This window comes from Mytilus californianus, unplaced genomic scaffold (genome assembly GCF_021869535.1).
Source record: "Mytilus californianus isolate M0D057914Y unplaced genomic scaffold, xbMytCali1.0.p SCAF_12, whole genome shotgun sequence".
Classification (NCBI taxonomy): domain Eukaryota; kingdom Metazoa; phylum Mollusca; class Bivalvia; order Mytilida; family Mytilidae; genus Mytilus; species Mytilus californianus.
Window position 1 is genome coordinate 43,323,038 of NW_026262604.1, and position 25,413 is coordinate 43,348,450.

At 31.8% G+C, this 25,413-nt stretch overlaps 1 protein-coding gene across 5 annotated transcripts in view; it reads right to left on the bottom strand.

Annotated features, from left to right (window-relative positions):
* Positions 1 to 24,876, bottom strand: part of LOC127721854 (proto-oncogene tyrosine-protein kinase Src-like) — a 242,116-nt gene extending 217,240 nt beyond the window's left edge. The window contains exons 1-6 of one of the 5 annotated variants that reach the window (XM_052228660.1): positions 24,575 to 24,874; positions 17,030 to 17,850; positions 11,692 to 11,736; positions 10,221 to 10,295; positions 1,882 to 2,135; positions 989 to 1,145 (exon numbers count right to left, since the gene is read on the bottom strand). In XM_052228660.1, the coding sequence (XP_052084620.1) occupies positions 989 to 1,145; positions 1,882 to 2,135; positions 10,221 to 10,295; positions 11,692 to 11,736; positions 17,030 to 17,850; positions 24,575 to 24,720 (1,498 nt within the window). In that variant the 5' untranslated portion in view covers positions 24,721 to 24,874. Of the gene's footprint in view, positions 1 to 988; positions 1,146 to 1,881; positions 2,136 to 10,220; positions 10,296 to 11,691; positions 11,737 to 17,029; positions 17,851 to 24,574 lie in introns of all 5 variants that reach the window. The other 4 variants (XM_052228659.1, XM_052228662.1, XM_052228664.1 and 1 more) reach the window with 4 other exon arrangements.
* Positions 24,877 to 25,413: the final 537 nt, after the last annotated feature.

The following is a 25,413-nucleotide window of genomic DNA, read 5'->3' on the forward strand; positions in this document are numbered from 1 at the left end:
AACGAATCCATCGTATTCAAAATTTACATTACGTGTTTTAATTGCGTTATATTCAATTTTGGCTCAATAGGTACGACTGCTAAATGTATCAGCCAACATATTGATTAATTGATTGGTTTTTGACGCCAACTTCAGCAGTATCGGCTATTTCATGGCGGTACTTTCTTTTATTCGTCGAAGAAGCTGGCGTTTTAACCATAACTATTGGATTTTCATTACAGGTAAAGGTAGCAAATAATTCGTTTTCGTATTGCTCTGCTTCATTACTTTATAGATACGAGAATTGTCTTCTGATCTTTAATTTTACCGATGGTGTTCCATTCCTGATTGCAACATTTGACTGATTCAATTATCATTACGTATAATACATGCAATTCAGGATAAGAATACCCTGTCAACGCGTAAATACTTGAAATATGTAATTTTGAAGTTCATGCAAAATCCTCAGTTTTTTTCAGTGAAAGTGAGGCACAATACAAGCCTAACATGTTAACAAACAGAAAAAAACCCGCAGTGTTTATTCATGTACATATCGAGTAAATGCGACGTTTATATTCATCGTTTTTTTTTTCTAAAAAAAATTAAAGATAGTAGACACAAAACTTAAATGCGCGTTGTTTTTCCTTGCACATTTTCTATTTTATAAAAAAAGTAAACGCTCTATACTTAACACGCGCTCACGAAATTTGTCATAAACATAATCAATGATATTAGCATAGTAAACGTTAACGCTCTATACTTTACACGCACAGTGTGTGCATGCCGATATTGGAGTTACGCGCATTTAAGTACATTCAGTTTTAATCATCACCAAATTGTATCTTAATTGGTTTCTTCTATATGAGTATGTAAGATCTGAACGTCAGTAAAATTGTTTCCGTTAGTAATGAAAAATCATGTAAAATCTAAATTCTTAACATCATTTATGAGCCGGTAGTTGTTGTGACTTTTCCATTTGTTTATTCAATCACGTTTAGATGTTACTTACGTCTTCGTTTGTGATCTATTGTATGGTCATTTATCATGTGCGCAAACTTGAACCCACAAATCTTCGGGTTCCAATTTAATCCAAATAATACATTGGCTGCTCTCAAATCGGAATGAATGATCTCTCTGGTTCCTAAATAATCCATTCCTTTTGCAATCTAGAATGAAAAGAACAAAATGTCAACCGACGGTTATGTTCTTATATTATTATACTTCTCTTTGATCGTGAATGAATTGATGAATGTGGTAAAAGATGTTATTTAAACCACAAAAAAGGTGATCCAATATTGCACGTAGTCTCGTTTACATTTACCATGAAAACTGTTATATTCCGGTAATCTTCATGTTTAAACCTTTATAGACTATAAGCATATACTTACTGGAGTTACTTAGTAGTTTACATCCATATCCACTTTCGCTGATTATACACATGTACTCGATACTGCGATCTGATCGACTTTTTATCAAACGTCTTACTCTAGTGATTTCCCTCAGAACTCAGAAATACTATTAAATGTGTGTGTATTACAACAAAAAAAAAAGAGAGTTAGGAGAAAAACAATGATTACAAACACATTCATTTTATCGGCTAAAATTCTACAATATTGCTGCTGATCCAGGATCGTCCCTAGTAACATACACATATTTTTGATTTTAATCAGTTTTTTGAAAAGGCACTTACACTCTTGTTATATATCACGTTCGATATCCAGCAGTGATAGTGTACTTTCGAACTTGTTTCTTGCACGTTTTGCTGAAAGCTCCAAAGTTTTGTCCTAAATGACTTATCTCTACAGTTCTACGAAAGTAAAAACTAAAAAAAAAAATTGAGAGCACAAAACACGTCAAGACATAATTTATTTCGGATAGAAAAAATATATTATAAACTTTCACCTTAGATGTCATTTCAGTCATATTCTTCATAGATGTGTCCATTGATGTATGTTCATCTAATAACATGTCCTTTAAGCTGTAGTTCGTAAGAAATTCCATGACTAGACAAACTGGATGTTGCTCTGTGCTAACTCCTATCATTTTTATGACGTTCTCGTGAGATGCTCCCTTCAATATATGAGCTTCTTTCAGAAAGGAAAAATGATTATTATCAACGTTTTTCTTCACGGCTACTGTACAACCTTGGAAATTTGCTGTGAATTAGAACATTGTAGAAGACAGATTGTTTTAGCAGCTCAAATGAATTTTAACATTTGCGGGGAAAATATCCTTGTACTTTTATGTTTAATTAGTAAGTGGTAAGTGAAATAACTGGTAAGTTCACATAATGCAATGCATAAGTAAACTGTAAAGAAGCAATTATCTTTCATTTTCAGGGAAAATAACTATAAATAGGTTTAAGATATCCTTTGATTTGACGTTTTATAATATTGGTGGTCTAATTACTAGACATTCGAATGTCCAAGAAACTATTGCTCAGATTTGTTATTTAATATTTATTTCATTATATATGATTAATTCTTCTTTAGATTATATTAGGATTATTTAAATTTATAATTTTAACTCTTCGTTAAATAAAAATCTTGCTTTTATACCGGTTCAGAATGTTGTTTTACAAGTGTTTTTAGATTTGAATCGGTGATATTAATAATGAAAATCCAGTTTTGTCAGAACATGTAGTAAGAATAAATGAATAAACAGCTTTAGAATATAACATTTATAGAATCATGTTTTATTCTTACTGTATAAGATTACGTGATTGAAAATATTTTGTTTGAATCAATTGATGATTTTAAATAACGAATAATGTTTAAGGTTGGACAATCCTTTCTGTATACACAAGCAGCACACAACATGCACAATAACATGTGTTTGAAAAAATGCGATAACATTCTAGGTCTATCATGTGTTTCACTATAACAATTACACGACAGTACAAGCTTTTTGATGTAAGCACGTATTCACCAGTTGTTACACTGATTTACCAATATGAAGCTGGAAACTAGCAGTTATTATAATATAAGCAGAAAGGCGTAGCAAAAGCGAAATATGCAACAAAGGTGCCCGTAGATGGCGGAGCTTTTAAAGACATAAATGAAATTCACAGAGAACCACAATTACGAATGCACAACTTTTATCATTAATTCTATAAATTAAAGGCAAGAAAGGTGATTGTATATCTCAAATTTTTAACACTTTTTTTTTCATCATATTTTTTGTATGTTAATTTACAGCTATCAACAAACACATTGCAAGAAAATCCGAGACTATGATTGCCACTACTCTGTTGGTGGTTCCAGAGATTTGCTATAAAATGTATGAAATTACGTGCAATACAGTTAAACAACAATTGAAAGGTTTTTGTCGTGATCTTGAACTTTGATGCAAACTTTTTGATCCTCAGAGAACATCAGATCAGCAAACATGTCTTAAACTTAACGATATTAAACAACCATAACACTGAACAGATGAAGCGAGGAAAGCTCAATTGTAAAATTCAAATCAGCAAGCAACATAGATCAATATACAAAAGAAAGTTTCGTAAATGAGTATCTTCTTAAAAAACACGTGCTGTGTTGGTCAAGTCCGCAAATAAAATAGAAATACAGAACAATGCTCAAAAGAATTTTTTATTCTATTCTTAAACTATGGTACTATAGGAACGTAACACTTGTTTACATATTTTTTTAAATGAATGAAAATCTTGAAAATTGTTTGCCATTTAATGCTTTTGGTCATCAATTACAATTCAAAAGTCAAAAAATTAAAAACCATGCCCTAGGTTTAAGTCAAAAGTCTTATATAAATCCAAATTTTATTACACAAACAATGTCACCATACATGCATGGAAAATAAACCATGGCTTTAAGACGTATTGTTTTTGAGTAAAGTACCAAAACCAGATATGGACTTGTTGTCAATAAGTAAATAATTCTCATGATAATCTTGTTTATAATAGGTAATATATGTAAGTGTTGACAGCTTAGCATATTGTATGCTTTTATGCATACCGAATTTCAATGTCTAGCGATAATACATGCCATATGCAAAGGTTCGTAAGAAAGAAAAGGTTAACAAGCAATAACACACTGTAACATTATCACAAAATAATAAAAAAATTAAAACATAATTAACCTAAGCATGAATGAAGAGATCTTTTTTCGTGCGGTTCTGAGTAAAACACAAATTCCCTCACCACTTCTGACAACATATACATTCTAAATAAAATAAACCGGTAACATGTATTGTTCGGTGATTGTTAGAAAGAAGGGAAGGATATGGTAATGGAATATATCCCCGTCATTTGTGACACAAAGTTTCTGTTTAACCACGTCTTTACGGTGCCCGTTAAATTTTAAAATGGATGAGTTTATGGTTTCCAATAAAGACTTTTGACCCACCAGCTTCCGTGTGAGCTTAAACTTTCTATCATTTAAAATGCCGTTATTCAGATACAAAAAACATCTATTAATGTAGATATATACATTCATGAAAATTAGCTTTTCATTCAAAAAAATGGAATCCTATTTGTGTACAGAAGATTAATCAATGCAATCTGCACTTGATAATCTCGAAGAAGAAAATTTTGCAAGCCAAACATATACAATAAGTGTAAACATAAAAACTAATATTAAAAAAAAGCAGCCATACTTGTCCTATGTACATTTTGCAGTATCCTTTACCATCACTTTCCGCTATATAGATGATTTTCTCTCACTAAACAATTCAAACTTTTTCGAATATGTTGAACGCATCTATCTCATCGAAATTAAAATAAAAGATACAACAGATACAGTTAAGTATGCCTTAAGTCTTAAAGTACATCTATAAAGTGACAATGAGGGTCGGTTGAAAACAAAACTGTACGACAAAAGAGATAATTTCAACTTCCTAATCATGAACTGTTCATTTCTATGTGGCCCAAGACCACAATTAATGACCCTACTTTTCGTTGTCCACGAATATAGTTCCCTTTAATTAAAGTGTATTTTTTCTTTATTTTTTTTTCTTTGCCTTTCTCATTCATTTCTTAGTTTTATTGGGTGGAAATGAAGGAAGAGAGGTGAAATAAATTTTTGAATGTTTTATTTTAACTGATTTTGATATGGAAAGAGTGATTAGGCTAAGAGCAAAAAGGTAATATTTACAGATTTCGGAACATCTCTTGACTTGTCCATAGGGGTATGGATGTTTATTGGCTAAATTTGTAAGATATTGGGGAGCAATCGTTCTGAATTTTGGATATGTTTTTGGACTAGTACTATACATTACACACACAAAAGACTAGACAAAAAGAATCGGTGCAATGTTTTAAATGAGACAAAAAGTTATAAAGAACTAATAGAGGAATTGATTGTGGTCTGTTGCCTGAGAGGCTGATACCCAAAATCTTGAAAATAAAGAAAGGACCAACTTTATTGGCAGAAAGTCACTTCAAATGATAAATAGTAATGGTTTATTGTATTTTTTTCATTATAAATCTTTAAACCTGTTATAATATGCAGTTTTAATTTTTGAATTTTAGTTAATTTGGAGTTTAGTATGACGTCCATTAACACTGAACTAGTATACATATTTGTTTAGGGGCCAGCTGAAGGACGCCTCCGGGTGCGGGAGTTTCTCGCTGCATTGAAGACCCATTGGTGGCCTTCGGCTGTTGTCTGCTCTATGGTCGGGTTGTTGTCTCTTTGACACATTCCCCATTTCCATTCTCAATTTTATAAGGCATTTTTGGCCATTTTTGGCCATTTTGATGTACTGTAAGCCCTTTGACCCCCAGTTTCAGCCCTTTCTGTCAATAATGTTAGACCCTTTTTACATTTTAGAATATATTACTACTCTATTGTCTTACAAATATAATAAAAAAAATAATAGATAGTTCTGCACCTGGCTAAATGGGCAGTGTCACATTTTGACAGGTTTATGTACACCTAATGGCAAATATGGAGTTATTAATTGTAAATTTCCAGATGCCAGAGGGTGGAGACAAATGCATGTGCACAGACTTGCCTACATGGTGCATCATCAGAATATTTTAATTGATAAAACTGATGATGTTTCGCACCTGTGCCACAATTCGAAATGCATTACTATCGAACATCTGTCGTTGGAACCTCATAGTTTCAACAACAGCCGACAGTCATGCGTTTCAACCGGTTCCTGCTTGGGCCACCCAGATCCCCTCCCTCCCTACAGGGTGGAGTTGAAAATGGATAACAATAATTTGGGTAAAATAATTATCGGGTACTTTTTTATTTATATTTTATTTATATTTTGTTTCTGGGGCAGGCTAAAATATATTTTTATCAGAATGAATGGGAGAAAAAAAGAAAAAAAATTTGAAAGCCAAATCAACAACTTCAGATTCTTCTTTTAATATTTGTGTGGTCCTGAAAAGGACCTTTTATGATTTTGTTTGCTGGTTGATCTGTCATCTCAGTCAGTAGCTGGTCTTGGAAACTTTGGTTTGCAGTAGCTTTCATGGTCCTGGAACTGTAAGGCAGGCTGTGGATCTAGTTGACGTTTGCAGTAATAGTCATGCTTTTTGTTCATTTCTCTCCATGTCTTGTGCTCTGCAAGCTTTTCTGCATTCTGCTTTAATCTCCTTGCTTGAACTGTTGGTCTTAGTATGTAATCTTGGTTGTATTTAAAGTCAGTGTCCATTTTCTTGTTGTGAAGTTTACTTCGTTCTGAAAGGTCTACTCCTAGATTCGTACATTTAAGTTGCCTCGATTTCACGGCATGTTGTTATTTCTATGTACTCCTGAAGCAAGTCGTCCTTCCATATTTTTGGAGTACATTACATTTTTGGAAAAATTAACACTCAGTGCTCTATGAACTCCTTCATTTTTGTTGGTATTGTCATAAAGTTTCATACTTTCAATAGCTGCTGTAGTTAATTTAATTTTCAGGATTTCTTGAAGTAAAAATTTGCCTGTTTTATCCATTTGCAGGGTAGTGATCTGGTATGTGGACAAGTAAGATGAACGACTCCACAAGTTAAGTGCAGCATCACCTTTGCAGTCAATGGAATATTCATGACACTGGGTGCAGTCACCATCATAGCAGCGAAGAGTTGCATCGAGCACTTTTGTAAAGTCTTTGCTTATTTCATTAATGTTTTTGTCATATTTCTCCATCAGTTTCTTTACTATCATGGAACATCTGCACTTTATATCTTTGCTAAACACCGTCCTCAGTTGTTTATTTTCCTCTTTTGTTTTTCAATGGAACATTCCCAGACTGTATTGAGCTCGCAAAGAGACCCTGAATTGAGACTGTCCCAAACGTACATGATCTGCCAGTCTTTCTACTTTCCACATTGGTTCGAGCGCTGTAAGGGCGTCTTCAATACCTTTAGCTGAACGTCTATCTCCATCTGTGCTCACATACCGTACCAGACATTTTTGAAGTCCTAGCTGGTTTCCAATCTCTATTTTCAGCTCGTACTCTGACAGGGCAGCAGCTCTGTATAAATTTGCTGTACATTCTTCATGGCCAGGACATTCTGTTGGAAAGCCTTTCCCTCTAAGCCAAGCCCCTTTCCAACACACCTTATTCTGTACAACAGCATCTACAATAAACTTTCTATCTGTCATTTTTTCTATTCCCAGTGCAAAAACTTGAGTCGGATTCTGACCAGGATTCTTTTTTACTAACTATTGTGTTGCTGTTGTAACGAGCATCCACAGTTATGTTAATTTCATTTTCTGGGACACCTCGCCTCCTGTTCACTTCTTTTACTAGTTCCAGTTTCTGTGCCATGTCTGTTTTGTTCAGGTTGACCATTTCAGCTGCTACTCTGCTGGGTGTGCGTTGCATACTGCTTCTTCAGGGTGGTGGTGTGTCCATTCCTGCAAGTAGTTGCTGCACTGTTGTATTTCCAATTGGGCAGTCCTTCAAAGCAGATGCATGGGCTACATTAGGTAGTCCTGGGTTGGCTCCTGGTTTGCCATTAGCTATTTCTTTGTACATCTTTATTCTGTCTCCAATAAAACCACAGGTTATGCATTTCAGGGTATACTGCCAGCAAGTTCCCCACTTTTTCTGTTCATCATAGTCAACATTAAACTTAGGACAGGATGGTGAGTCCACTTGGTGTTTATTATAAGTAGTGTTGTACAAGCTGAGTGTCAGTTGACTGTCTATCCACCTCATACCAGAATGTAATGCTTCATTTTCTTCTTTTTCCAGGTCAGCATTAGCTTGTGGTCGGAGAGTACAGATGTGACCAGTAGCCTCTATGCAGTCAGGAGATTGTAAAGTTTGCCGCACATAGGAAGTACTTGCACTAGCTGAAATCAGGCATCTGTATCGACGTCAGGCCTCCACTTATAACATTTGTGCCAGCTTGGAACCAACTAGGATTTCTTGGAGAGTTGTCTTTCTTTGACCTTTTCTTGCCTTTGGAATGTGGGGTAATACCATAAGTGAACATTTTAAAAGTTAAACTGTATCAGTAATATCGCAACTTGGACTACTGGAATAAACTTTGGACATCCTTATATTTATAATCAAGTGGTGTACAATATCTGCTTTGATGTACATTTTTTCCTTTGATGTTATCTTTCAGATTCTAAATATTTAACCATTTAGCTACTATAGACATTTTACTTTTTTAAGATATCATGTTTAACAAGAAAGTTATGAAACTTTAACTTTTCCTAGTAGTTACATGTTTTAAAAGTTTCATGCCAGAAAATTCCTAGAATTATTAACATGAGGGTAATGTTATTATAACTATTCGGACTGCCATTAAACTTGTCGGATTGATTTGAAATTTGGTATGCTGGTTTGATATAGAATAACCTTAATGCATGATATTTTTTGGGGCATTTTGTTGAAGAATAAGGGTCAAATAGGCCCAAGACCACAATTTGTCGTTGTCCACGAATATAGTTCCCTTTAATTAAAGTGTATTTTTTCTTTATTTTTTTTCTTGTCCTTTCTCATTCATTTCTTAGTTTTTATGGGGTGGAAATGAAGGAAGAGAGGTGAAATAAATTTTTGGATGTTGTATTTTAACTGATTTTGATATGGAAAGAGTGATTAGGCTAAGTGCAAAAAGGTAATATTTACAGTTTTCGGAATATCTCGTGACTTGTCCATAGGGTTATGGATGTGTATTGGCTAAATTTGTAAGATATTGGAGAGCAATCTTTCTGAATTTTGTATATATTTTTGGACTAGTACTATACATTACACACACAAAAGATTAGACAAAAAGAATCGGTGAAATTTTAATGAGACAAAAAGTTATAAATAACTAATAGAGGAATTAATTGTGGTCTCTGGCCATGAAGCAACATTCCAGCAGCACCTTAATACGGAGTATATATCTCTTAGTTGATACAATATTCAAGGTTTTGTGTTTCCTATTATGATTTCCTTGATCATGTTGATAGAGGGTTGATGCTCACGAGGAAGCTATTAAACTAAGAGTTCCAAGTGGTGAAATTGGAATCATTCTTTTGTAATAAATTTTACGGACGCCATCACGAGTTGGTTGATCGTTATGGAATATTTGATTCACAGATGACGACACCTATATTATAATTGTCGTAGCTACAATCGTTTCCCGTTGCCCCGAATGTGATCTACCGAATTCAACATATCACCTGCTTTGTACTTACATTAGCAACACGACGGGTGCCATATTTGGAGCAGGATCTGCATAACCGTCAGTAGCACCAGTTTTGGTGGGGTTAGTGTTTTTTCAGTCTTTGGCTTCCTATGTTATTTTGTGTACTGTTGTATGTCCTTTTTTTTTTAGCCATGACGTTGTCAGTTAGTCAAGTTTAACTTATGCGTTTGAATATCAGTTTGATATCCTTCGCTTATTGCAGTCTTAGTGATAGGACATAACATGATATGAATATGATCGTACCTCAATTATAAAAACAGTCTTGATAAGATTAGGTAAATAATTATCATCATGGTAATCATACCCGATTTCTTTAGGTTCCTATATCAGAATATTGTGGATTCATTAATGTTCGTGGGTACCAATGTTCGTGAACTGAAGAAAATTTGCAGTTTCTTGGATACTTAATTTCATGTTTTGTTTTGTAATTCTATTTACAAACCAATCGGAAATTTGGTTCACCTTTTTTTGCACAAAATTAACGAAAATTGGCATTCAATGAATAATAATGAATCCATGTAATGACTTTAATTTACCGTACGATGATTTTAGATGTTATATATTATTTCAATTCGACTAAACATTCGTTCCAACGTGAGCTGTTTCAAATTAACATTTGGTCTTTTAAACATACCTTTCCAAACACGCCCAGAATAAACAGCTTCTTCAACCCGATCAAGAGATGATCTTTTGATATCAGGAAACCATCCTAAAGTGATTTAATCAAACAATTAGTTAGCTATATTTTAAATATATTACTCACTGGAACATTATTAAACAATGTAATATGATTTGAAGGTATAAATATCGGAACTTTCATAGATACTAAAGAACTTTGCCAAAAAACCAATTGTAAAAGGTCACCTATCTCTAATCATAATGTACAAGACCAGAATTCATGAACCAATTTTCATATTTTAAGTCATTTAATTGAAAATAGTACATAGAATGCAAATGATCATTTGCATCAGATATACCCCGTATTAATCATAAATTGCCAGATATTAACCATTCAATAACCATCGTAAACGTTAAGTATATCCTTGGAAAATGACTTGAACACGGACAATATTTATGCTCAGATTTGTTCTTTAAACCATAGCCATGACAGCTGGGCTTCGGACGTCGAGTTGTCTAAGTAGTCTACGCATGTAAATTGATATTGTGAGTTAGAATTCTGCACCTGGCAGTTGCGCTTGACACCGATTTTAATTGGCTAAGATTATCAGTTTTCTTACCAATTGTCTGTGGTTTCTCTCTGGTCCCTCTCGCTTTCTCCACAAATAAAAACGAACCGCCATAAAATAGAACAATATTTCTGAAAGAAGCGCTTAACACTAACATGACTAATCAATCAATCAATCAATCAATTGCCATAACAGTAGTACGAAAGACGTTCTTCCTTGTGAATATTCATCAAAGCGTCAGTAGTTTACAAATATTACATTATCGTGGCTTAAAAGGGAGCGAGACTGGGTGTGTCTATAAGGTTAACTTTTTATTCTATGCCAATTTACACTCAGTCAAAATGTCATACGAAATCAAGAAACGTGTTTCGCACACAAGAAATATTTTAGCATTATTTAAATTTACTATCACTTGGTCGATACCACTGCTGGTAGACTATTAGTCTCTAAGGCTATCATCTACTCAGTAGTCAGAATCTATTATTTACTTTTCTGAATTTATCTGTTGATAAATGATGAAATTAATAGGAAACTAGGGTTAAATGTCACTCAGGCCAATTTAACGAGAGATGAATGTGGCTGAATATTTCTAGCCTTTAGGTAGACTTTTGCAGCTCTTCAAGTTTTTAGATCTTATTATTGTTTGCTTTTAAATGCTTGTGTTAGAGTGTTCCTGATGAAGATAATTCAAGAACTGTTCTTTGGAAGCCCAAAATTTAAGAAGAGTTATTTTCAATTGACTGTATGAATGGAAAACAACCGACATATACCTGGCATGGTACAGGCTTGTTTCGTGGAAATAGTGGGTTAAACCTTGTTTTAACAATAGTCTTATTTGGGATAATGCAATCACTCACTATGGTTCATAATATTGATCATATTGGTAGTACGTGTTATGTTTGTGTATTTTATACATACCGGCAGAATTTGCTATTTTAGGTTCTGCACATGTAGTTTTGGGATCTGAAAAAAAAAAGATATTCTATAAGTAATAGATGTTTTTAGTTATTGTCATTTGGTTAAAACAACCGCTGATATGCTTTCGTTTTTTTGTTTAACAAATAGCAATACTAATTTTTAACTTTATATACAAGTATGCACTTGTGAACACAGATATGGAGGTAAAATCTGCAGATAAAAGTTTAACAAACTTAAAGAACTCCAAGGCAAATCAATAAAGTGGACAATTCATAAGAACTGGCAAAGTCAAACGTTAGACTGTGTCAACCAAAGGAATTAATGGAAAAAAAAACTTTTATTGTTTGGTTTGGTACAGGCATTTTCCGAAGAAAATGGTGAATAAAACCTGGATCTATATCTAATTAAACCTCCCACTAATATGGCAGTTGTTTGGAAAGTGCACTTTTCAAGCACAATAGGTTAGTGTGAAAATGACTGAGTTCAAGCTTTTAAAATTGTGTAGACATACATCATATAATAAACATACAACCGGACTGACTTAAATATTCTAACAGTAGATATAAGAAGATGTGGTATGAGTGCCAATGAGACAACTCTCCATCCAAGTCAAAATTTATAAACGTAAACCATTATAGGTCACAGTACGGTCTTCAATGAAAGCTCTCTTACAGGCAAACAACCCATAATTGGATAATAAAAGCCTACCAATTAATCTCACAAAAACGTACAATTCAACATAATGTTGAACCGAGCATAACCATGTATTACAGTACTTGCAACCTGAGGCGATACTGTTTGACGGGAACTTGACTGATCGGTGATTGATCGGTGACGGATGGTTGACTGATCGACGAATGATCGATCGGTGATCGATGACCCACAGAATCCGTCAGATATGTCAAATAAGCTATGTGAGAGTTACCATGACAACGGTCAGCGATCGATCAGTTAATTAATTATATTTTCACTGGTCGGACGGACACGTATATAATTAATTTTTTATGTAAAACGAACTCCAACGTAATTATATGCGATAAACGCGAACCTCTACGAAGACACCTTTACTAGAAAATTTGGTCACAATAACACATTAAAAAAATATATAAAATACTTTTCACGCCTTTTATGCATTACTTGCATTATTGGTTCTTTTATTTATTTGCCAAATAAATTACATAAGTGCAGATTAATGTCATGTTCACAAATGGATCACTTGAAATAGATAAAATGTTATCATTTGATAGAATTGTTATAATAAATGAGTAATTGAAGTATTCAAGCTGAATGAACTATCAACATATAAGTCTACAGTCTCCAAGTAGGTTTCAATAAGTCCTTACGTAAAACTTAAATTTACGCCGCGTTCCAGAGAGGGGCATAAAAAGCTTCTCTTCTAGTGAATAATTTGTTGTTACTGCTTTAAAAATAATTTCATCTACTTATAACTATATATTTATTAAAATATTTCTTACGAAAAATTTTCTATTATAGCAGAATATAAGAATTAAGGAGAAAAAGCTCCCAAAACACTAAGTATGGCTTGTTCTGTGAACTAATATTAATGATAGAGGGCTATTTCAAGGAAATTTTCTCATAAAATGTGTTTTGGAGACTCAATCCACTCAGAATATTTATTTTTTTGTAATATTTCACTTAAATAGCAAGAAATTTTTAACACATGAGAGTACTCACAATGTCAAAGGTGCATGTACAGCTTCCCATAATACCACCATTGATTTTCCCCTATTAGTTTCTGTTAAATTTGCACTTTTCAAAATATTGTGCAGAATTTATCTTTGTTTCAAATAAAAAAATACTTGGCATGAGTAACGTTTTATCCTGTTCAGTACTATAGATAAAATTTCACATAACATTTCATTGCATATAAGAAAATAACCATCACTGGAAGTTAAACAATCAAATTTTCCCCTTTTATTAACCTGTGTAAAAGCTTTAGAAACCATGTAACCTCAAGTTTCCAAACTATTCTGTAGAAACCCCAAATAAAAAACATAATGGTGCTTTTAAATACCCAAGATATATGTCTATGACCCAGAAATGCTTTACTGCAATGAAATGTAGGACTATTTACCTACAACTGTCAAATTCAAGGGAATATTTTTTTTCGACCTATTTTCGTATGCAACCGGATGTAACGTACTATGATTTGGTGGTATTACACCTGTTTGGGTTGATTCAGAGTGTAATTATTTCTTTATTTCAATGACATCATGGACCACTATTCGAATTCATTACTTTTTTTACATCAGGATCGGTTGTTTTTTGTACAAATAATGATAAATATCAGAGTATAGCTATTAAAATTGTGTGCCTTATTATTTTGATATGCCAATATTTCATCTTTTTATCTAAAATAATGCAATGTTATCTGCAAACTTCTTATCCACTATTTGATTTTAGTACATTTGTACATCAGGATTGGTTGTTTTTCATAAAATATGCTGTGTTTCAGGGAAAATATACTAAAATATTGTTCGCATTGCTTAAAAAAACAAATGTTTTTTCTTTTTTCTCAGAAATAATGCAACGTCATTTGCAATCAGACATTATAATGCCTTGATATAAGTCATTTTGAATAAGATGAGAATAATATAAGGATAAAGTTACATAAGCTTTGTTTTTGTTGAATAGGAATGCATTTATTTTGTTTATTTTGATGAAAATCATGAACCGCCATTGGAATTAAGTATCTTTCGTACATTAGGATGGGTTGTTTTTTACAAATAAAAATATTTATCAGAGAAAAGATAGTAAAATTGTGTTCTCATTGTTTAAAATATGCCAATTTTACTTCATTTTATCAAAAATAATGCACTGTTGTTGGCTATCAGTTATTTTAAATGCCTCTGAATAAATTTTTTTTATGAAACATGAATAATTTAAGGATACATATGCAAAAAGTTAATGTTAATAAGAATGCAATCTTTTCTTTATTTTAATGGAATTTCTTGACTGCAGTTGGAATTTTGTACTTTTTGTTCGTCATAATGTGTTGTTTTTCACAAAATTAAATGAATATTAGAGGAAAGACAGCAGAATGTTGTTCGCATTGTTGACAATTACCAATATTTCTTCTTTTAATAAAAAATAATGCAATGTTATTTGTAATTAGTAATATCAAAAACAATGGAACTTATTAACCGCTTTTGGATTATTGAACTTTTTGTTCATCATAATGGGTTGTTTTCAAAAAATTAAATCAATATCAGTAGGAAGACAATAAATGTTGTTCGTATTGATTAAAATTACTTATATTTCTTCTTTTTATATAAAATAATGCAATGTTATTTTTGATAAGTTATTTCAAAGGCCTCAATTTTTTTTTTTATCAAATTTTGATAATATAAGGATAAACATACTTAAACTTTTGTTTGTGTTTAATAGGAATGAAAGAATTTATTTATTTCAATAGAAATTATGAACCGCCATTTGATTTTAGTACTTTTTGTACATCAGGATTGGTTGTTTTTCATAAAATATGCTGAATTTCAGGGACAAGATAGTAAAATGTTAGCATTGCTTTAAAATGCAATTTTTTTTCTTCTTTTATATCAAAAATAATTCAACGTCATTTGCAACCAGCCATTATAAATGTGTTTAGAAAAGTATTTTTGTATAAGATATAAATAATATAAGGATAAAGATACTTAAACTTTTGTGTGTGTTGAATACGAATGCAATTATTTCTTTATTTCATAGGTTTTATTGTTTAAAAATACCAATATTTCTTCATTTTATAAAAAAATTAATGAACAGTTGTTAGGAATCAGTTATTTTATTTGCCTCTGAATAAAATCTTTTTATAAATGTGAATAATTAAAGGATAAATATGCATAAACATTTGTTTTTGTTAAAAAAGAATGCAATCTTTTCTTTCCTTTAATGGAACTTATTGACCGCCATTGGATTTTTGTACTTTTTAGTTCCTCATAATGGGTTGTTTTTCACAAAATTAAATCAATATCAGAGGAAATACAATAAATGGTGTTCGAATAGATTTAAATTACTTATATTTCTTCTGTTTATCAAAATAATGCAATGTTATTTGTAATAAGGTATTTCAAAGGCCTCAAGATATTTTTTTATTATTAAACTTTGATAATATAAGGATAAAAATATTAAACTTTTCTTTGTGCTGAATAAGAATAAAAGAGTTTCTTTATTTTAATAGAAATTCTGAACCGCCATTTGATTTTAGTACTTTTTGTACATCTAAGGATTGGTTGTTTTTCATAAGATAAGCTGAATTTTAGGGAAAAGATACTAAAATATTGTACGCATTGCTTTCAAATACAAATTTTTCTTCTTTTATATCAGAAATAATGCAACGCCATTTGCAACCAGCCGTTATAAATGTGTTAAGAAAAATAATGTTGTATAAGATAAGAATAACACAAGGATAAAAATATTAAACTTTTGTTTGTGTTGAATAAGAATGCAATTATTTCTTTTTTTCATATATTTTATTGTTTAAAAATACCAATATTTCTATTTCTTTTTGCACATTTGTTAGTAACCAGTTATTTTATTTGCCTTTAGATAATTTACTGTTTATAAAATTTGAATAATATAAGGATTATGATATTCAAACTCTTTTTTGTGTTCAATAAGAGTGCATTTTTTTCCATTTTATTAAGATTTAATTACACAATAACCATTATTGGATATTATTTTTTTTGTTGGGTTGTTTCCCAAAAAATAAAATGAATTTTGAGGGAAAATTAACTTCATATTTTGTTTGCATTATTTTCGAGTCTCCAACTTGCATATTTCATTATTTTATTGACATAATACAGCGAAATTCCAATAAAGGATTATTTGATTTCATTTTTCCAAGTATATTTGGAAATTCTTTTTAACAGTCGAGATAAACACTGTTTAAGCACTCTTTTGGGTTGAAAAAATAACATAAATATAAACGATAATCACAATTCTTTAATAATATTTAAATTTAGTTGTATCTGCATATGTGTTGTCTTTTGATTCTTAAAACTTTGTTGAATGTCGAGCTTCTGTACTTGAACGACTCGTATTTTTCTGGGTCGCAATTTTAATTAAATAATAATAAAACAAAGCTAAGATTCCGTAATTTGTATGAGTTGAACATGTGACGTAGTAGAGTTTAATTCGTCAGAAAGGTCAATCCGTCCGATCCGTCTGATCCGTCCGATCAGTCAGATGTTTTTGCTATAATTCTGACTGATTGGTGACTGATCGATGACCGCTGACTGATCACTAATATATTAACGCCTAAGGTTGCAAGTAATGTATGTTTATACTAACTTTTCATATTAACCTTTTTATAATTTCTCACCTGAGCACTGTGATTTGATGTGCTGTCTTGGGACATTTCTTCCTTCGTTGCAATCAGTTTGTTGGCCTTGTTTTTTTTCTTGACCTTCATTATGATTGCAAACACTTTCTGTAGTTTTAACGGCAATTGATCCTAGTTTCTGAATACGAATGATTTTTGTATTTGTTAATTTGATATCAAAGCGGTGCAATGTGGCCCCAGTTGCCTGTACTTTCTTTTTGATGGTTGACAACTCCTTGATCATACTTTCTCCGAGTCCAAATTTATTATTCGCAAAATCGTAGTTTTCTACAGATGCAAGATGGTGAACAAAATCTTCCAAAGATTTTTGAATAATTAGAAGTTCTTTTTTCTGGGTGCTGTATGCCTTTTTGCATTTGTCTATTTCAGATGATAGATCTTTCTTTAGCTCAGATTCCAGCAGCAACACTCTGGATTCAATTTCTCTCTTGACTTCTGCTATCGCATCAAAGACTTCATTTTCTTGAACTGTGAGGTTTTGGTAGTTTTGTTCAATCGACTCTACCAATTCACTTACTGTCTTTTTCACATCCGTACATTCACATGCCATTTCGTTGTACGATGATGACGGTTGTCGAGATTTATATTTATGATCTGCATCGTGGCCTTTATTCCCACATACCTCGTAGCCTGTAGTTGAAAAGTTTACCTCGTGATGAAGAGTAAACTTGTTACGTTTATGTGCGTCTGCACAAGCCATACATAATGGCTCCGAGCATTCAGTACACCATGCAACTGTACTGTTGTCCATGCCTCCTCTTTTGCAAGACTCGCATAGTGATTGAACTATCAGTTGATACCTACATCGAGAAATAATTAAGCTTTGATGTATATCAAAACTTCATAATTGGTATAATTCTTATATGCTTATTGTATGATTTATTTTGCATTAACATTCTTCACTCTAATATAGCGTTACGCGAATAGTATTGTGAATAAATAACATGTTCACGAGATATGAATGTGTAATATTTTGATAAACGTACCTATTTAGCACATAAATAAAACAGAAAAAAGTGATCCTCGCATCAACATGTGGGTATAAATGTCAGGTCTATGCATTAGATATTTCAAAGGTTAACTTTGTCTCATCAAACGTATTTAAGCACTATGAAACTAAATGTTAGTTCTACCCCTACGTATTTTGTTTTTGCTACATCCTGTTTCTACTATATTTAGGGAAACCTCGATAAAGATAAAAAAATCATTGAGATTATTATTTAACACATTACGTAGAAATCTTTGTAAAGTTTTAATATAATATCGATTTTGAACTGAATTCGATAATTAAAGCACATTTTTGACATACGATCGTTATTGTCAAATGTGGCAGTATGTGTTACGAACTGGAGAGTACACGTAAGTTTTTTGCTTAATTTTCAATCAATGTTCAAAGATTTTAATACCCTGATTTCCCAAATATTTCATGATATTGCAATGTTGTATTAGAACATAACGTGATAACGATTAGAGATAAAACATAGCAAAACATGAAAATAAAACATTAAAAACATTTCAGTCGACAAGTCAATTATAAAACTAAATTGAGATATATGTCTTTTTATTTACATTCACAAATGATATCCACGCTGGTGTAAACAAATATGATCCATTTTGTGCGCCTGTCTTTATGTTCACCTGTAAATATTATCTTTACAAATTTCCATGGTAAGGGCAGCTATTCATTTTAAGAATATAAGCATTTCAACTATATAAATTACCAAGTTGAACATAAATATTTCTATCTAACCGCTAGAATACAAACATGTATATGAAATTTAACCAATTGTTTGTGTAAGAAATTGCGAATCATTGAATGATTTCGGATTTTACTCTAGATGCACTCAAAAGATGTAAATTAAAATTCACTTCATTCACAAAATCGTATAGAAGTGAATAATTGAACGTGTGTAAAACTACTCACCTGAGAACTATATTAACATCCGTTTAACTAGAACTCTTGATTTCAAATTGATCTTGATAAGAATTAATTTTCTTTTCGGTCAATATTCCTCCAACTTTAATCATACTCGATGATTTCTAGAGGAAATCATACATCCTCCACAAACCTTATCTAAAATGTGTACTACATGTATATTTGAGATACGATGATGGTCAGTGTATTGACCTAAAATGCAGATGAGGGCGATTTTGGTAATGCCAATAAATGAAAGACAAAAGTGCAAATACAAACAGTAAAAGTCCAAATACGGACATTACAAGTGCCTTTTAGGGTAAAATTTATGCATAATCAGAGAAAGTATCACATGTCAACTAGAAAAGAAACTCAAGATAGCCATTCGTAACTGTAAGCATCATAAACGTAATCCAGTCCATCACTAAAGGGCGTCAACGTCTTCAAGTAAGAATAAATTTTTGTATGTAATTGAATAGCAAAAAGACCGAGTTTTTTTTTCTAATCAGATAGTAAGAAACGTCCAGATGACTGTTATGTATTTGATCCGTTTGAAATCTATAGAAGAGCAGAGTCTTAGACAAAATTGTCTAATGTATTAAGAACACTGTATGATATAAAGGGTATAACGAAGAACTTGATTTTGGAAGTCAAAACGGACTGTACGATTCCTATAAGCAATATAATTGCGTCGACGGAAATAGACAGGTATGTGAATAAAAGCTTTGCACAAGGAACAAAGTTTTATTTAATCGTTATTAACAGCAATATTTTTGACAGAGGTAGAGAAATCAAACAAAAAGTTACCATTGTCTTATTCAAGTAGATGTCATTGGTATTATTCAAAAGGTTTTAATTGTCATTTGAAATGTTTACTCTGTTTGTTTATCTGAACGATGTAAGTCTGTGATTAGCAGAGTATTACGTAAATATCTTGAGTTCTTCAATGATAAGGTTGGCTATACTACATTGTTGAAAAGTTCTCACGCAAATTTTCTACGAAACCAGTAAAAAATACAATGAACATTTTCATTTGTTACATACTAAACGCTGTTCTAAACACTAATCATCTATTTTTTTTATAAGTCTAGTATTGATCATAGGCATATTAAATAATGCACGAGCCCTAACCAATCTGAACCAGTCTGAAGACTGTCTAGATAAAAGAAAAATCAAATGAGGTATGATTGCCAAAAACACAACTCTCCACCAGTGAACTATTGACGTAGATCAGCTTCAGAACAAACTTGTTTCTAGAAATAGAGTTGCCTTAATGTTCTGAAATTAGTATTTTTGTTAAGATGGAAGGGGCAGAAGACCTGTCACATTCATTCACACGCCTTTGGAATTTCGTTCCTTGCCTGTATTCAGGAAAGTCCTATTTATTTTAATATGACGACTAGGAATTCGTCTCGAAGTTGTTAGGACAATATCCTGATAATAAACAAACGTTAAGATATTTACTCGTTAGATGCACAACTTATGTGTTAACTTGTGAAAAGTTGATAATTAGCAGAAAAAAAACATTTCCGTCAAATCGCCACAAATGTTTTTCAAAGGATTTTATATTGAATTCTTTAGAGATAAGTGCTCCGTCAACCTCAAAATCAAAAATAAAATTGTGAAAGTAGAAATATCAGTTTTAAAACTCTTTAAATTGATATGAAAACTGTCAGCTTCAATCAAAGCATTTTCTCCAAATCCCCTTTATTACAGACATTTACAGGTAAAACAACGTCAAAAGATGCTAAATTCCGACACCATATTACAATTCATAACTGGCATTGTCCAAATATTTTTAAAATGAAGCAATTAATGTTATTGACAAAGGAACCACAGAAGGTTCTCGACTACAGTCATAAGTTGTTTTCCTTTACAATGTTCGAAAGTGATAATAATAATAATAACAATAATAATAAAAAAAAACAATTGTTCAGAGAACAATTGAAGGTCTTTCCACCCGAAAAGATCTATTTTGATAAAACAATATTAAAATTCGGTTTAAAATGTTATTTCCAGCGTCAAATGATAGCTTATTGTACGCTAGTTTAAAAAAATATATGGTCTCTAGACATTTTTTTTTAAAATAAGGAAGATAATTTGTTACTTCCGGTTTAAAAAATGTCACTTTAGGTATTATTTGATAGTTTACCTGACACTGATTCCAAAGATATATGGTTCTATATACTTGTACATTACATAAGTACAAAAAATAGCTACTTCCAGTTTGCACAAGGTCACTTCCGGTTGGCTCTCCAAGGTCATATGGCTTGCAACCTAATGCGTAAAGTCCCATAGCTTTATCATGTATACATATGAAGTAAAAGTCAAAGTCAAAATCTAGAACGTCAAATTTACCAATGACATTGAGCTCAATTTGAAGGTCATAAATCAAGGACCTAAAATCAAAAGACACTAGGTCTTTATTATATATGGTGAATGAGTTATTTCACCATACTCGTAAGTTTAAATCTAAGAGGGGAGAAAACTCCAATTTAATGTTAGCGTACCTTTTTAACAAAAATAGATGTGTTACGACATGTCGCAACTAACAATTTAGTAAACATATGTTGTTGATATCTTATACGGTTTTTGAAAAGAACGGAAATCAAGCCAAAATCTGAATTTAGAATATGACCGTGACCTCTGACCTGGAACTAATTTTCTTTTTTTTTTTGGACCAAGGACCTCAAATCAAAAGACCTTAGGTCTCTTTCACTTAAGGTTTACCAGTTAGAAATGCATCTCACTTATATCAAATGCATATGGGGGAATAACTCTCATATGGAGTCTCCGGATAGCTTCGGTCAAAATGAAACGTAACATCCTGAGGATATAATGAGCATTTTGGAAAAAAAAATGTCGCTTTCATTTACGGTTGCGAAGGAGATCTCATAACACAGAAATGTGTTCGGTTAAACAGGGTCAGTTTCAAAAGCGTATAGACTGTATGATATTGTATACAAGAAAGAAATAAGCGACATCTTTTGAAACAAAAATACAGCGCAAGAAAAAATTTGGCGGAAGAAAAAAAAAATAATCAGAACAAAACCAATAGGTCTTTTCACGGAATAATAATAATAATAATAATAATAATAATAATAATAATAGTTCATGCAGTATAACCCTTCTTAATAGAGTTTATACAGACAGACATGAGTATAAAAATGACTTTAATCATAAAAAAAATGAGGGGCAGTGTCACAAATAGGAAAGACGACAACCCCAGCGCTTTGGACATTTCGTTTTCGGAAAGACATGGTGTTGAATTCAGATTTTATCCCAGGTCGAGAAAAACAGATTGCTTGTCCGGGTTTGATTATATTCTTGGTCCATTTTGTCGTGATTCACCCGTCAACATTTGTTTTTAGAGTTTGAAAATCAAAATATGTTGACCTCGATTATTATTGCAGAGACATTAGTTGTCGAAATGCGCATATGATACATTAATATTGGTATCGTTTAATTCATTGCAGATTGAGAGCCAAGACATCATAAGGACCCCTGTATACTGGATACTACATACACATCTGTTTTGCGTCCGGATCCATGATAGATAGCGTTGAATGCTTTTCTACATCCATGGACACGTTTGAAATGTCAGGAATTTCCTAATTATACTGAAAAATCGTTTGTCTAACAAACTTTATAGCAGAGTAAACGACTGAAGTTGTCGTTACACCAAACCCCGTTTATAGTTCAGCATAAAATAAAAAAGGTTTTTTTTTTCATTTTGATTGTTTCATATTATATTATGTCGGTTCCTTTTATGGCGTACTATACAGGTAGGTTTTTGCTAATTGCTAATTGTTAAAAGGATTTATGGTGACCCATAATTATCAACATCCTTAGTTTCTGATGGATGATTGTCTCATCGAAAATTGTACCAAATCTCTGAAATTCTTATTTTACAACACGTTATCGTTCATTCGAGTCTGGTTTGGATATATTTTAATTAGGGATATTTTTCAAGATCAGACCTTGAACAAACACTAGTTCAGCGTGGTCAAGACCGAGATTTAAGAACTGCAAAAACTGTAAATAATTATTACATTTGACTGTATCATCTTTTAGAAACAATATGATTGCCATGAAAGCAGAACAATCAATATTAAAAAATCAAAGGAATGTTAGATATATCCCTCCCCTCTCTCTTCTTTTTAAATTCAAAGCAGAGAGATTCTACCACATAGTATGTTCATAATTTAAACGCTTGAATTGTTTTGAATATTTAAGGATGTACTCAGGTCAGGTTTATGAATGTTTGTCAAATGTTCGAATTTCGACTCCTATGTTTTTTTCTAATATAAAGGGCAAAATATTTTACCCCATATCGACCACTTTTCTTTTTATTGAAGACTTCAACAGCTCATAAAAAGGTCATTACCAACATTTATGCCAATTAAATATTTTTCTATCGATTGGAGACCCAAATAATGTCAAAGCCTAATGAAAGGTAAAAGTCTGAGTCTGCCTTTTTACCGCCATTTAAAGAAAATAAAATATTAAGGAGTTACATAACCTTTAAATATGTTTAGCTTATTTCTTTCATTAACTAATGCTCTTTTAATTTAGAGTATCAATTTTACATTTTAGATGTTTTTAATCTCATCTCACTACGTCTTTAAAGATTATAAGGATTAATGGATAAAATAAACACAAATAAACAACAAATCATACTGATTATTACACTTTAGTCTAATAAAAAATAACAACAACAGGTAATGCTTTAAGAAAGGTTCGTATTTAAACACCATCGTATTGTGTATTTTTATTCAAACCAAATTACCCAATTATTAAATTGAGGAAGTTTTTATTTTCAGTCTTATTCATGATTTGTAAGACATTTATTTCAATTGGTTATATTGATTAGGTTTAAGACATATTCATATACTGTGGATTCATTTATTTTCGTGGGTATCAATTTTCGTGGATTGAGAAAAACTTACACTTTCGTGGATATTTAATTTTGAGGTTAAGCTAAAGTCTGCCTACACCCCTAATTTTGTGGTTCACCTGTACCCACGAAATCCACAAAAATTGGTATCCAACGAAAAATAATGAATCCACAGTACTCCTGTTCTAACATTGTTATGTAAATTGTTCAATTAAAAAAAAGGAAAACTCAGTATAGTTAAGCATTATTTTACATTATGATATTTTGCCAAAATATTGATCAGTTCTATCTCAACATTAACGCTTTGTTATGGTATAATGCATATAAAAGGTGTATGTACACTATACTAAATTCCAATTCAGTAATCATGTGGTTTTTCTATTTGATTTGTATTTAAAGAAAGGGTAGTTAATGGCTTCCTAAACTATGTTTAAGAGAGTAAATATGTTTGTACTTTAATCGTGTTTTGTTATCTCATCCATGTGTATGGTCGATTGAACTTTTGATAAACACGATTCAAGAAAATAGTAAAATATATGAGAATCAAAGCAGGAAAAAATGTATTTGGGATCAAATGGCTATAGGAGAATAATATGTGCCATAATCAAAACACTATCATTTACTTAATCGCAAAGCAACTACAATAAAGATGTGCCTATTTGTTAAATTAGAAAACAATACAAAATATCAGATGAAAATAAGATGTACTCACGTATGTGACAACGTTATTTTATTTAATCTATGCGCCGCTGTACAACTAGGACATAAAAACTCATCACAAGATTGACAAATTGAAATTGCATCGATATTTTCTTTGATTCTCAAACACGATTGGCAGAGTTTATTCGTTGGCTCCATTTTATGAACAAAATAATGCGAAAGTTGTTCATATAGGTCTTTCTTATGAAAGCAATTGTTAATATAGCATGGCGACTGCTAAAAACTGATGGAAAATTTCAACACCATATCGAAATACGCAGTTACATTATTCAAGGTCTGGTTAACAAAAGTATATGTCCTCAATATGAATCACTCGAATATTTAGTTTCACTGTGTCGAATTTCAATCCAATGAAATTAACCGAAATTTATATCAATGCATAGTTTTACAGTAACATGCACTAATTGTGTATATTTAAACTTCCTGATTGAGACATTGTGAATAAGAAAGGCTATAAGTATTTAAATACAAGTTTGTATATTATATGCTTAATTTCATATTCGCCAAAAGTCAGGAAAAACAATAAAAATTTCTTTAGAATAAAAGATCATTTCGATGTATTAACATGTATGTATGAGGAACATATTAAGGATTTTTATTTCATTTTCCTCACAGTACAGAATCAGAGGTTATAATTGAATCATTTTATATTTGTAGGAACCTATAGTGCGATTGGGACTCTAAAAGGCGATGGTTTCGCTAAAGTACGATGGCCTACGCTAAAGTGCGATAGTTTGATGCGCTAAAGTACGATGGTCTGTGCTATTTGATAGAACACGTTAAAATCCGATGCCGCGATAGCTAAAGTGCGTTTTTCCGCGAAAGTGCGTT